General features: G+C 36.0%; 1 protein-coding gene across 19 annotated transcripts in view; it reads right to left on the reverse strand.

Moving 5' to 3' along the window:
* Positions 1-15,779, reverse strand: part of KCNMA1 (potassium calcium-activated channel subfamily M alpha 1) — a 380,586-nt gene that overhangs the window by 203,645 nt on the left and 161,162 nt on the right. For all 19 annotated transcript variants that reach the window (XM_057365171.1, XM_057365170.1, XM_057365167.1 and 16 more), the window contains exon 3: positions 2,324-2,385. In XM_057365171.1, coding sequence (XP_057221154.1) covers positions 2,324-2,385 — 62 coding nt within the window. The remainder of the gene's footprint in view (positions 1-2,323; positions 2,386-15,779) is intronic.

A 15,779-nucleotide genomic window follows, 5' to 3' on the forward strand; every position in this document is an offset into this window, starting at 1 on the left:
GCTCACAGCAGTACCCTTCAGCTTTGGATTGAAGACACAATTTCTGTAAATCTACACATAAGACCCAGTAACAGCTGTGAGTCCATGGTGCAGGCAGAGCACAGGAGCTCTGGAATGCATTTTTACAAGAAAGCACCCAGTGTTGCACGTCTCATCTGCCTGGTGGGAGCACTAGAGCCTATCTGTCTGCGCACACAGACAGCTAATCAAGCTGTCACCTCTGCTCCAGCTGCTTTGTTGAGGATATCATGAGCATTCTTCTCACTCTACCTTCATTATTTCCTGWTTGACCAAATTCTCAGAGGAACGACTTTTTCCAAGCGTGCACTTGTGGATTTTAAATAGACTRATATATCACTACATTTGATTCTGCATTGCTGAAATGGGTGTCAGGTCAGCAGAATAAAATAAAGCAGAGTTTATCCCTTCAGAGATACACTTGGGGTGTTTCTAACATGAATTAATCTACTTGTGAACATTTAAAAAAAAAAAAAAAAAAAAAAAAAAAAAAAACAGAAAAGACTTAATGTGTGTTTCTTTGGAAGTAAAGGTGGGTAAGAGAGGAGAAAGGAAGAGAAACCAAAGAAAATGTGTGCAAGTACAGTATGTTAGCTTCAGTTTACTGAACTTAAACTGAAGCAYGAGTTAAATGCTGATTGAAAACCAAGATAAATGCCCAATTAAAACACTTGTTGGTCAAGCAGTTAATAAACTGGTAGCAGTACACAGATTAGGTGGCTCAAAAATAGCTCAAGTATCCAGAGACTCTCCCATGTTGTCAGCTTTGCTCCCCTTGAGGAAAACAATCAAAGACTCGAGAATGMAGTGACTAAAATTCATTATATAATCCATTAGTTTCACAAAAGACAATTACCCTGACAGATAGCTGCAGTTGATCTGAAATTGAAATGTAAGTGGAAACAGGTTTTCATCTAGTCCACACTTTTGTCCTGGAGATATCAGACATCCAGAAGTTTTGCCATTCTGCTTTAAAAAGTTTTACAAATATCTTCAGAAAGGGACCACCTTATGTACTTCAGTGGTGACGTACTAAGGAAAAGTTGCTAAAATTAATGAAAACACTCATCACAATTTTAAGAAGGAAAACCAATTGTTCTCACTTCAAGGGAGCTCAAGACAGCATTTGAGTTTTCCACCSCTTGGTTCCTCTCCCCAAAGAAAATCTCTCCCCTAGTATTTGCATTATGCTTGGCACATCTATGGCTTCCAACTTGCACAATACAGAGGTGACATCCACGTATCCAAGAATGCCTTTCCTTGGTGCTACCACCTTCCTGAATATCAGGATGTAGAGATGTCAACAGTGGAATGTCTGATTTTCTGAGTCACAGAATGACTGGTTTAGAATATTACTACTACTACTGCAGACAGCTAGTCATGGACTACTTTGGCATACAATCTCAATTGCTGAAGTAATGAAAAGCCTTAAACTATTTCAGTGAATACAGTAAGCATGTCATCACAGAACTTTAAATTGCGATTGAGACTTCAGAATATCACTCTCCCAAAATAACGTCATTCAAAGAAGAATATATTTTTAAGTCCCTTTTTGTTTTYCCTATGTTACATTACCGATCTGCCTGTTACAACAGTGACAGTGTCCAGCTTGATGTGAAAACAAAGGTGGAGTATGAAAAATATCAGAACATACACTGAATTACCCTGGTTTGTACCAAACCCCCACATACCCTGATTAACTTTCTACTACCTGGCCAAAACTACAACACTGTATGATAATACCGATGTAAATTTAAAAAATACCGATATATTTTGCAGACTGCTAGTAGTTCACCTTATCTTGGTAGAAAACCATTACACTCAGAAGCTGGAAATACAGATACGCAAGATATAATGCTTGTACTGCCTAATTCATGCAGAGGTTTTAAGAAATATTCATGCCAGTTTCCCAAGACACTTTTTTCCTCCTGCAAACTGCAATTTTTTGACAAATAGTTTTAGCCTGTATTTCTTATCCTTGATTTTGAAAGATTCTATAGAGGCATAATGAATACTAAAACTGTAAATTTGCAACWGTACGTATAATCTCAATATACAAAACTACAAAAGTAGTTTTTCTCTCTTTTAGTTGGATCTACAGATCCAACGTGACTGCATTCAATTTAGTTTATGTACTATTTTTTTTGCATTCTTGAGTTATTKTTATAGAACCTGTGCTATTACATTGTTCTTTGTACTCAGGCGATGAGACCAAGCACTGATTTGAACYAGATGAATGGAGAACTTTAAAGATGTATAATTGCTGTAGGAAAGGAGAGAAAGGAAAATGTACTCAAATACTCACTTTGATGAATCTATGAAGTATATTACAAGAGCACCAATACTAAGAGCGAAGACTAAGACAACCTGCAAAAGAAAAGAAAAGAGTAATTATTTAACAACATTAACCATTTATTCTTTTACATTAAAAAAAAGACAACAAAAATAAATCATAAAATAGTTTTATTTTGGCTACAATTTTCTTTAGAAAACTACTGCTTCTTGAACTTTAAATATTATATATTATCATAAAATGTGTTCTTGCATTGAAAAAGAGAAAAACAAACTGGCTTTAGCAGACCTATCTTTCAGGATTGCTCATTGGTGCATGAACCAAGAGTGATGACAGATTAGACTGAATTTATATACATGGCTTTGAAACCCAAAGGATAAATGTAAGACTATGTAAAAATATGTATTTACCCTGTACTCCTCTCCATTAAGACTACAGTGAACTTTCAGTTTAAATGCAATAGTTGATGCAGCATGTCATGACTATTCCTACTTTTGCTGACAGTCTTAAGTACTAAAGCAACAGATGAGCACTGGAATAAAAACAACCTCGATTGAACACAGGCTTCAGACCTTTTTCTGAAGCTGCTGTATTATGAACATGCCTGAGTGACGATTACAGGGACACACAAATGTCATTCTAAACAGACATTGGAAACAGTGCAGACATTCCTCTGCTCTCAGCTGTCAGTCCATGCTGTAAAGGCAGCATCTGAAGCAAGGTATAATAATTACTATACAACCAAACTCTGGAGCTCTGCATGGCCTCTATCAAACCTGTACATATCTTCCAATAAAATAAACTCATCCATGTATTAGTATTACATAATCACTATCAMTTATAAAATAACTACACAACTGAAAGCTTAAATTATATTTTCTTTACTTTTAGCTCTTTCTGACCCTAACAGCTTTTCACTTTGTGTATGTCTGAAAAAGGGCATTTTGCCTGAGTACAAGTATCTGTCGTCTTATCTGATGCGTTATCACCTGAACCAATGAGATCTGTCAGTCAAATTCAAAGACTGAAACATGAAACTCATTGAAGTAACATTTTCACTACCTAAGTCAAACATAATGTTAAAATCTAGAGTTTAAATCTGCTTTCATTGTACACAGGTCTTGCAAGGTGAAATAAGCTATTAAATTCATATCAACTGGTAAAAGTCTCACCATCACAAGAAATTATTGTGGGAAATAGAACCTGTGGATTTTTATCTGACAATATACCCCAATTTACGATTAGCAGTGACCCCAAGGGCTGTTTTTCTCTGAATTAAGATACTGGGAATCAAGTAATGGTGCACACTGTGCCCTGCCCATTGGAGCTACATGCAAACTGTTCCAAGCTACACACAATCACAGTCTGGATCTGAATCAAATCTGGTCCATTATTTATTATCAATCCATTTCAAGGAATTTTTTTTTTTTTAACAGAATTTTAAAAGATGCTGAGTGTTCTCAGAACATTTACAGTTCTGAGTGATATTTTTTATTTTACCCAAACCAGTTTTAAACACAGCTATTCACTTTTAAGTAATTTAAAGTCAAGCATCAATGGTAATGTTTTACCCTTAATTCTGCGGAACCATTTATATACTAAAAGCACCCTCAAAACCACTATTAAATATAGGTATCTCAAAAAAAAAAAAAAAAAAAAAAAACCCAAAAAGCAAACTACAAATCTACAATTAAAAAAAAATAAATAGAAAAAGAAGGAAAAGCAACTGCCAAAAAGCCAAAGCACAAAAGAGATATACACTACAGCAGGAGTTTTGGACTACAAAATGCTGAAATGGCCACTTCATGTGGAAAATGTTTTTATCCTGATAGCAGACAAGCATTTTTTCTTTGCTAAGTGACAGAGGAATTGAGCTGAACTTGAATCCAGTCAAGTGTGWGGCAAAAGCAGACCCTGAACCAGTCAGGTTAGAGTTATATTAAAATAAAAAATAAATATGTAATATTTAACAAACCCCAAACCAATTTTGTGAGCTATATGATAGTCTCAGAAGCAAGTTTTTTTTCTGTTTTCTCATCTAAATAAAGCTGTATGTAACCTGGTTATTCAGACCCAGGACAACAATGGTGCTGTTTGTTCTCGTCTTCCCTAGATTGCCATGGCCGATAATGCCTATTTTAGAGACCTCACTTTGCTTGGGGAGTATTACAAACATATACTCATACCCCAGATTCACAGCAACTAGAATCTCAGAAAAGCAAATATGTATGTGAATTACTGCCTTTTTCATTAACCAGGCCATGGCAAGAAACTTGCTCTGTTTATTATTTCAATGCATTTGGCAAAACATTGCAATTGCTACACACCTATTATAACAGAAAGGAAGAAWCCTTTAATTTATAATAACTTGCTGTTTGTTTAAGATTGAGAAATGTGAACTCATGCTAACAGCTATACTGACTAAGCACTTACTAACAGATTAAAAATAAACACAAATCTGATTAAAGGAAGAAGGGGAAAATACATGGAACAGTTGGTGAATAGCCCTAAATCTTTCATTTAAAAGAAAAAAAAAAAAAAAAGAAACCAGAAAAATCCAGCCACAGAGATCAACAAAAGTGCCTCTGCCTTTTGGAGGCAAGAGTCAGAGAAATTGCAGATAAAATGTTTTTACTGATACCAAGATGCTCCAGAAGAGCTTTGACTGCAAAGGCATCCATAATAAATACAAAAAGAAAAAAGAGGAAAAAAGGGAGTTTTGATAAGGGTATARCAACATAATAATATTGCACCGAAGYAGCAAGTTTGAGAAACACTGTCTCAATTAAACCACGATAACCATGAAGGGGGATCAGCTCACCTTCCAGGATCTGCCTATGTAACAAAGGGATAATCCAAGGGGTGGCACTGTTCCCCCTACAACTCCATTTAACTGCACTATCGAAGCAACAATGGGAAATGAAAAGGCTGGTCACATCGGACACCAGAGCTACAGTCAATAATGAAGAGCCACCCAGGGACTCCAGAGCAAAAACTTCAGTCTCTCATACCCTGTAACACTTGAACATTCTGTGAAAGCTGAAACAGAACTCTGAAGTTTCAAAGGCAAATTCTTGCTTATACAAGATTAAACTATCCAAACATAATTAAYACAAAATAGCACAGAACTCAAGAGGCAAAGCAGAAAATCAAAAAGGAATAATTGTCCATTTTTATTTTCCACCAACATTTAAGTATTAAAATAAGAAGCATGAAGTGAAAAGGAAAAAAAAAAAACTTTCAGAAATCCTCTAACCCCTAACACCTCAGGGCATCAGAGAGTTCTTATTTTATCTGACAACAATCTGTTCTGTACTGTTCTTCAAAAATCTTACTTTCAAACTCTTATTCTATGGTTAAATTATTCAACCCTAAGGCTACTGCAATGATTAGAATATACTAAGTTGTTCATTATTAATATTTTTTGAAATTCACTTACTTTTCATTTCTACATCCACACAGTAAATTCTGTTAATAAGCTACYCATTTTTATCAGACTATGATTTAAAATAAAACTCCATTAGTTTTTATATTTCAGACTAGTTACGGAAAACACAAATTATTTCCTATATATACATAATGCTAACACCGCAATGATCCATTGAACTTTTGTTACACAAAATTTTGCACTGCTAAGATGCCAATAGCCTGATGTTTTGATTTAACTTGAATGAAAAATTTTCATACCTTAAATACAAACCCCAAACCTCCTTTAACCACCAAATAAGAAATCAATTGTATTTCTTTTATAGACAGCATTTACTTGTCCAGATTTTTTAGAAACCTTAGAAATCTAAGCACACATCTGCTTCAAGTTACATTTCAGAAGTTTGGAATTACTTCTAGTTTGGTAATCCCAGCCAATTTGCAGACTCTAGATGCACCTGCATCTGTGCAATTATTGCAATTAAACAAAAGTACAACCTGAGCATGTCTTGACCATAGAAGAACCAGAATAGCTTACCTACAGCTGCAATCTCATTAACTGATACCCTATATGCAAAGAAGAAAATTCAGAAAGCTTTTCCTGTAGGCAGAGCCATAAGTGGTAAGAAATTATGCACTGCAGCTGATGCACACAACTAAGCAAGTAATATATCTTAGATTAATATAAATACAAATGAAGTGCTACTTATTATAAAACAATATAGATTCTTGCTCTAAAAAAATCACTGTTTTACACTTGTATTGTAATACTTATTTCATTGGGATGTTTTTATTTTTATTCCTTTTTGTGAACTAAAGCAGATGCTTGATATCAAACTATAGAATTCAGGTAAGTTCGTCCAACAGCATGGTCTTCAGAACTTTGTTATTTGTCCAGACAAACAAAATGTATGTAGATTTTATACAAATTGATAGTAAATTTCTGTTTAGAGGGTTTTTTCCCCCCACTATTCCCTGCATGCTACCCAGGAATAAAGCAGAAGAGCATCTCTCAAATCCATCAGAAGGACTTAGGACTACATGAAGTTGTACACTCACTTTTCTCTGGGTTTAAACACATTGCCCTGCCTACAGTCCTTCTGCCTCTGCTTCACCTGGATCGTCCTGGGCCAACATATAAATAACTAAAATGCCCAAGGCCTAAGTACAAAATATCCACCATCCACTCTATGGGGTCATGAACTCCCATGAGGCTCTTAGAACACCATTCTACCCCACTCAGGTTGGCAAGATCATATTTCTTATTGATGAAAAGCTCTCTTAATATTTTCTAGAACRACTGCATTAAATGCCAGCTTCCCTTTAAAGAAAACTAAGTATGCATCCGTTGTGAGCCACCTTACAAGAGAAAACCACAAAACACAAGCAAATGAGGGCTGAATTGAGTGAGGAGGAAGATGAAGTGATAAAATAATGAAAAGACTAAACAATATTTTGTCTTGTTCCTATCCACAATAAATAATAAATGAAAAGGTCAAAGAAGGATACTAAAAAAGTAGGAAAATTTGTCATTTACCTTTTATTCCAAAATTCAGGGAAACAGCATTTGCTGGGCAGTGTCCTAGCTATTAAATGTCTCAGTGATTCAGTGATCCTACCAGTTTGCATGCAAAAAAGGCAAGTGGTACAGGAAAAATAATTTTWAAAAATAATCTACTATTAATTAAATAATTTCTATTTCTTTCAACCTCTGAATGTCAGCTAGGATTTAACATCCAATTCTAGAAGCAGCTAAGTAACCTTCAAGTCAGATGATGAGCAAYCCCATCTTTCAGGGAAGTCAGAAAAGGTGCAAGACCACATGACTCTGAAGACACTTTACTCACTCTTAGTTTTGAGCTTGAAGCATTTAAAGTACTAAATCCAAACTTKGCAATTTTTATAGCCACATTAAAAACTTATCAGAAACCCAGACTTGAAAATGTTTACATGCAAGTGATTTCCTTTCAGCTACATTTTCTGATTTTGTTTTTTGTTTACTGGTATTACACAAAAAGGAGTTAACTAAAAAGTTAATTAGCTATTAAATWTTACAGTAACTAATTTAGTCATCAGTATGCAATAAAAACAGGACTGCAAACTTTGGCAGCTTTACGAGATTTTTTGCTATATAAATTTTCGCCTTCAGCAAATCTCACATAGACTTACATTTTCCAGGAAAAGCCTGAGTTTATCCCAAAGAGGAGGTGAAAGGGAGTAAGAAATTACTAACTGATAAACCAGTGGACAGTAAATTTTCAGTGATCTCCTCTCAGAAAATTCATAGCAAGGATTTAATTTTTAAAACAAAAGGCAGCAAAGTAGACCAGCGTGAGCTCTGGATGGTGACCACAAGCAATCAGAAGACTCAGTTACTGCCCCTGGTTCTACCACTCACATGGTGTGCGACTAAAGCATGCTACTTGACTTCTTCAGGCTTCCAGTTCTCCCTCTTGCCTTCATTTGGCAGGAATATTCCATGTCAACTCGTTAGTGCAGGAATATTCCATGTCAACTCTTCACTAGAGGTGTTTGGGTGGGTGTGGCACAGCTAAGACTTCTCTGCTGCCGCAGCAACACAGAGCCCGAGCAGGACACGACAACAGGGTCAGTGCTTCCTATGACAGCAGTGGGGCTTTATGCATTAAAAGGGTTTTATTTCAGTAGAAAGATGTCAAAAATTCTTTCTAAGATAAACTTTTCGCCTATGTTTCTGGAATTACATTTCTGGTCTCACTAAATTAGTACCTAGTATAGTAAGGTTCCCATTTACTACTGAAACTAAAATCCTATATTTATTGTAAACATATCTTTAAAAATACAGTTAATATTTAATGCATCTCTTTTTACAGGCTTGAATAATATTGATAGGAAAGACAGAAACAACATTTCTGAGAGAGAAAATAATTACAGCAGACACAGAAGAATAACCAAAAAAGAAAAAAAAAAGAAATTAGCCACATATTCAGTTCCCACATACTGAATTTATGCATATGAGCAGTAATTTGAGTGTATCTGAAAAGTACAGGTAAAAGCCATGGCAAAGGCCTGAATCACTGTRAGCTTGCCTAACTAGTCATGACTGTAGTCAGTAACTGATCTAATTGGTCAGAGAATAGGATATGCAACATCTCTGAAACCATACTAAAGAGAATTAGCAAACTCAGTCTGCCTGCCACAAGCTGCTTTTTATTCTCTCTCCAATAAAAGATTCAGCTTTTTTACATAAATTTGARCAGACTACCTCTCATTTGAGAACCCTTCTTATTAAAAATAATGCTTGAAATCAAAATTCAGGAATTATTAGAGTAGACATCAGAATCAGAAATACGAAAAATCAAAGCAGAAAAAAATAGTACCTTCATGGTACTTTTCCACACACATTACCAACCTCATTTGAGGAAGAATTTTAAAAAGGAAGTATTTTTGCTGCTCTRTACATGCTTCTAATATATCTTAAGATTTCAGCTTTATTTTGCTTTCTTTATACAGAGTGAGGTTTTTTCCCCTCAACTTTCTACTGACATATTGACAATAAAATGAAAATTTCTCTTCAGTCCATAAATGTGAAAAGACTGAGATTTTCTAATTAGCAAAAAAACACAAGACAAAAAGTCCCATCTGTTACTGGTGCTCTATAGCTTGAAGTTAATTAGGTTTGTTGGGAGAGTGCCTGGCAATATGACCAATTAAAACACATGTAACTTTTCCAATTCAGTATCATGAGTCAAAAAAAATACCAGCACTTTCTATCAAAATGTGAGATTTTCTAGAGCGAAGTGGATGGCATTGTATGTTTGAGTATCTGTGCATGCACATTTTGGGGGGTTTTTCCAAMCTAAAAGATTCTTCCTCCTGATTAACCTAGTAGCCACCCAAATTGAGGTCAAATTCACTTTTTTTTTGTGTACTGGTAGAATAAAAATTCTCACTGATTTCCAGTGGATACGCGAACAGCTCTACAACCACGCTGAGCAAAGCGTTCTGTTGGAGACCTTTACCTTCCAACCAGKGCAGATGTCAACGCTCTCCTGTCCGACCTCCTCACGGTCCCCTCTGCAGATAAGGGCCACTAAAAAGCCTCCTGGAATGTCGTTTTAGAGAAACCAGCAACAAACTGCCAATCAAACCCTGCAAAACTGAAAACCAACCAGCTCAACCGCAAAACTGGGCAAAAGCCAAAGAAGCCAGCCCCAAAGCAGGGTCCCCTGCCACATATTGCACAGCATCAGATTAGCACTTGTACTGGGAGCTGATTATTCACAGCCCCATGCCCACTGCTCAGCCTGAGAAAGCCTCTGGTTATTGTGTCAGACCTTGAAATGCAGCATGTGATCATTAATTTTTTGTGTGTTGCTATGTTCCTATGCTTCAGTTGTGACAATAGGGGTTTTATCTCCACATGAAGAATTGGAACCAAGTAACTTCAGGTGGAACTCTGTTCTAACAATACTTTGTCCAACCTCTGGCTAAAAAAAGTGATCACAGTAAGTGAGATGAAGAAGGAARCAGACTCTTGAACTTTTTGGTATCATGCCTACACAAAAAAAAAAAATATCCACCCGTGCATGGAACATCTTGAAAAACACAGAAGTGTGCACTAATTCTGGGAAAGAATAAAAGACAAAACCCCCAAAACCTCAAGCAAATTCTGCATAATTAATTTTAAAAATAATCTAACTACATGATGGTCCAGCATCTAGGAAATTACCCAACTGAAATCAAATAAATACATTTACCAGTAAAATGTAATGTAATCATTTGCCAACCACCTCTGTCTCTGGAATACTGCAATACAGAACTGAAAAATCAATAAACTGAAAAAAAAATATAAAAAAAGTAGACTGGGAAACACTGTCTTTTTTGAATTAAGCAATTGTCTATTTCTTAATTAGTATTTGTTTAAATAATAAATACAAACCACAAAACCAAACAAAACCACAAAAACTAATTTCACAGCTCTTCTCCTTACTTCAATATACTGTACTCTTCACCAGTTACCATTCAGAGTTTGGTAACTGACAACAAAACAGGAGAACATCCAAGAAACTGTCAAAGAAAATACAAGGTGGAAAACAAAGAATGGTGGTAAAAATGACAGAAAGAATAATAGAGTAGGGTAAACAAAATGCTGTGTCTTTAAAATGCTAAAATCAGAAATATGTTTCTGAAGTAAAGGATTTGAGGTAAGGAAGCCGCTCAAATGAGCTCACAAGAACAAATACTGTTGAAAATATACACCTTCTGAGAATTTAGGCCTATTCCTCCAGTCCAATGTTAAAAACAATGGTTTTTACAATATTGTACATATTAACAATACTGCAAAATGGAGCATGTCATACAAAACTACTAAAAGGAAGCATAACTCTTTGTGAATTAATTGCTTCAAGGACTATATTTAATGAAATTATTTACCTTTTACATTCAAATTAATACTAGATTGTATGGCAGACAAAAGGAATCCACATTCCTCAGTTATTCTGACATTAGTCTGACATGCAAACTACACAACAGACAGTCATGCCAATAAATATTCAAAGAATGAGAGAAAGAGGGTAGTGTTTTATAATTGAATGGATTGGTAAATTTTCAGACTGTCACTCAGATTTCCTGTTACTATTCCTAAATTCTGAAATAGCARAACTCCACAAACACAGAAAGAAATATCTCCCTTTTCTATTGTTTAGKTTCTCAGTCACAAGAACTCACACATACAGCAAAGGCAGATGCAGCTGTGGACATATTCTCTGGAAAAAAAAAATGGAAAACTTTTGGCTTCAGTAAAGCCTAGTAAAATTTCATTCAAGAAAAAGACTGAATCAAGAATGCTGAAATCATTCAGCACATAACAAAGCATTTGAATGCTTGTCAAGGAATGTACTTTAAAACATTATGAAAACAAGACATAGAGGGGAAAAAAACTCACTGCTAAATGCATCTGACAGGCTGAAAAAAGGGTTTTCTGCTGCAGTACTAGTATCACAGCTCTTATCTTCCATTTACCATTACCTAATGAGGGCTTTTTCTAAAATCTTTTGTAATGAAATTTCCAGCACTTCCATTTCCAGACCAAACAGAGCGTAACAACTGCTGTTACCTGCAAATTCAACTTGGTCAACATCTACTCTAAGTCTAGAAAAATCCATAACTGTTTCACAGACTTCTAAAGAGAAGCRGCCATCAACCACTACATAATAATAGGGACCACTAAACTTTTGGACATTTGCATGAGGATATTTTAGGATCTCAGTATTCCTAAAGCCRTGTTGTCTACTCAGTGATTTAGCACAACTTAATGTCAACTACATCAGAAGCCTTCTGTGACAATTAACAGGAACATCAAACACAGGATCATCAATGAGCAAAATGAACAATAGGAAATGATGCTATGTAGGAAGGGGTGATAGAGCTAAACGAGCACAGTATTTTTGAAAGCCGCCTTTGTGAGCATGTTTTCCCTCCTTTTTCTCTGACACAGTTTGTCCTTCASTCGTTTTGCCAATATTGATAGCTTTGTCTGATACAGGGAAAAATATCTCTCATACCAATCTGCTTTAAGACAGAAAAGTTGACTTTTTTATCACTAGGAATAAATCTAAACTTTAAATCTTAACCACCCAGCTATACATGAGATATGGTGATTGAGAAAAGCTGCCTTTAATTAGTGWATAAAAGAAAACAATAGAGAGCAAGTCTGAACACTCACTAAATTTTAGTCATTTACAGTCTTAAGATGTCTGACAGTTCTATACAAAGGCAGGGCTACATCAAAACGTAATTCTAATCAGACCCTTCAATTTCCCACAACAACAAAAATATAGACAAAATTACCTCTTTTGTTTTTCAGACTAATTTGAACTGGAAAGCCTGCCAATTAATTATTTGACACAATCATTGATCATGAGATGTGAATCTCCACATAATTAGATAATGAAATTTAGCAATTTTAGTGGAGTGACTAAACCTAAAGTAAATTGTTCAGGGTTGTGGTGATCTTGGTTTATGGGTAAGCATTTACTCAAAAAYACATTTTCAGTGTGTTTTGGAAGTACATTGAACAAATGTTCATACAGGGGTTTCTATGGCATGAAAAAACATGAACATATATTTTCCTTTTATCTTACATAAAACCTGCACAAGTATAACTATATGCTCCTATAGGTCAAATCTTGATTCACAGTTTGGTGTAAGGCTGATGTGCAGAAGTTTCTTCRGAGCTTGATAATTCAGAGAAAGGCAAGGATGCCTTTGATGCCATCAATTAYAGGCACTGGTGACTTCCATACTTCTTCAAGGTGATGCCACATTGTGAATATTGTTAATCTGTAATTATCGTTCAACATTATGTACCAACTGATAGGAAATTCACATGAGGTGTGAAATGAAATCAGTGACTTGTAAGACCAATGCAGAAAACAAACGATGCAGCAAGCAAATGTGAAAGCTATTTTTACACAACAAAAACCTTTTTATTTGCAGTGAAGCTTTTTTTCCAGTTTTTGACTGGTAGGATGGAAAGACCAGGTTCTCTGTAAAGAAGCAAGGACTGATTTATTCAGGAAACTTRCTCCCTGCAGAGGAGCTTTCCTGTTTTGCTATGTAGCAAACTGAAAGCTTTATTGTGAGCCTGCTTTTATATGGTTTAAAAATAAAATAATATAATCACGTGGCCAAAGGCTTTCAGAAGCCACTTCAAATGTAACTCTCACTAATAGCATTGTTTAATAGCCTTACTTTTAAAAAATACAGCACTGACCACTAAATACAGCCTTGAAACCAACTGTTACCTCAGCTGACCTTTTCTCTTGCTAGTGACAACATTGTCAGGTCCTTTCACTTTCACCCTCTGGTGTCATGGCTTTTGTTATTCTTTTTATATAACATGAAGAGTTTAATTAAAAAAACCCCAACCTTCTCAAAATCCCCCTTTCCTCTGGGTCCACAGTCTTTGCACCTTTATCTGGCCACACTAGCCTGTAGTATTTCTCATCAGCATCCTTATTTTCATACAGACACCCTCTGGAGGGTAGAGACCTAGGAATTTTCCTGCCTCCTAACCTGCTTTATAGGGTCACTTATGAAGGTCTAAGAATGAAAGGCTACTGAGTTTCATTATGGTGTGGTCTTATTCACAGGCATAAAAAAACAGAGGGTTTTTAAAAAATGATGACCATACAAGTTCAGCTTATGTTCTGCCTCATGTCAGTTGGTACYGAATTTTTCCCCTTTTCTGCATGCTTGATTCAGCCTAGCTAWATTCTCTAAGACACTTCTGCAAACCAACAAAAAACATTTTATTTTAAAATAGGTCACCTTTCTAGAATCTGTTCTGAAACAGAAAGTTTGGAAAACAGATGTAAGGAAATTGCATTAACACATCTTTATCTGTAACAAGAGTTTAAGTCTTTAGTCTGGGATGAGAAGTTTCTCTCTCCCAGCTGTAGGCCCAGCTGCTCTCCTCCACTGTGCYACACCATCAGCCCCACTTCCCTGATGCTCCCCTAAAAACACTGTTCTTGTCTAGTAAAGGAAAAGTTGTCAGATGAAAGAGAAAGAACATCAGGGTGAGTCAGTGGCTCTTCTGGTTCTGTATCAAACTAAAATCACATCAACCCCTGGGTTTTGCCAGTGACCTCCCCCTTCCTTTGAACCAGCTCACTGCTCATACAACCCCACACACAGAACCTGAAARTGAGAAAAAACAAGAAAATTTTTAAAAGTAGTCTGACGAAACTTAGAAAGTGTCTATACCAAATCTGCAAAAGAGAAATATTTATACTGTGGTGATGACACTGCACAAGAAGAATCACTACCAAGCCCTAATACTAACAAATAATTTGTTTTCTCAACAGCTTGGCTGACATGCTTCCTTCCTTACTCTCAGGCAGAGCTGTAAGAAAGTGCTTTCAGCAYTCACAATTTCAAACTCTAAGTCAAAATTCCTTTTGCTGATTGCCTAAAACCTCAGAATGCCTCTTTGATCAATCTTATGACAAAGACCTATGTAAGAGCGTGCCAAGGCAGACTGCTGACTCAGAGAGGAAGTCCATGCACTGACTCATTAACATGACTGCCAGCAGCACTGACGTGTTCCTCGGAGATCTCTTGCTGAAGCAGKTTCTTAATTCACAGTTTGGTTTCTTATCACAGTTTCAGGTATATTGGACTCCAGGACGAGCAAACACACATCCACACCTGCTTACAGAGCTGATGTTAAAGCTGCAGCTTTCTCTTAACTACGAGAGCCAGAGCAGGATGTCACTAATAATGAGAACATGCTGCAGGGCTATTCCACAGCACAGAACACGGGCATGAGGAAAGGCTGCTGTGGATGAGCAGAGCCTTGGTGGGAACAGGTGACAGAGTTTGCACTGACCAGACACCCAAGATGAACACTGCCACAGACAGTGCAGGTATGAGCTGCACARTAACCAAGCAAACTGTCCATCTTTTGTTCTCAAATGAATTAGAAGTAGATGACCACTGTACTGAACAAACAGAGCACCTGTTTACGTTTGGTTAAGTCTGACTGCTTTACGCAATTTTCCAGAACAAATACCACGACATGAAGAATGCTTAATACATATGMCTGGATATGATGACTAAATTTTTAGACAAAACAACTGTGTTTATATTTATTACAATTTTTTAAGTCAGTTAATCAAACAATACATCAGTGGAAACATATACAGATAACAATTTCATCAAAGATGGGGAATCCATCCATTTCAGATCAGGCAATGGTCTGTAGATGTATGTTTTTTTTTTTAAACTTTTATCTTTTTTTAATCAAATCAAGGTGTTAAATCTCAGCCTTACAACATGAGAACCCTCATTGCATGGCCCTAATTCCTCGTCTGAGATGTTCTATTTTGTGTAAATAATTTACCATCCTTGGAAAGGGGARCCATGCCACACCTCCCATAACCAAGTTAAGTGTTATAGTTTGCTCCTGTCTCCTTTTAAAGTTGAATTATTATTTTCAAGTACTACGGTTTATCATAACTGAATTGAATGCTTTGCAGAACTGGTCAACTTATTA

The sequence above is a fragment of the Malurus melanocephalus genome, unplaced genomic scaffold (assembly GCF_030028575.1).
Source record: "Malurus melanocephalus ecotype Western Australia unplaced genomic scaffold, MMel_1.1 scaffold_49, whole genome shotgun sequence".
NCBI classification, from domain to species: Eukaryota; Metazoa; Chordata; class Aves; order Passeriformes; family Maluridae; genus Malurus; species Malurus melanocephalus.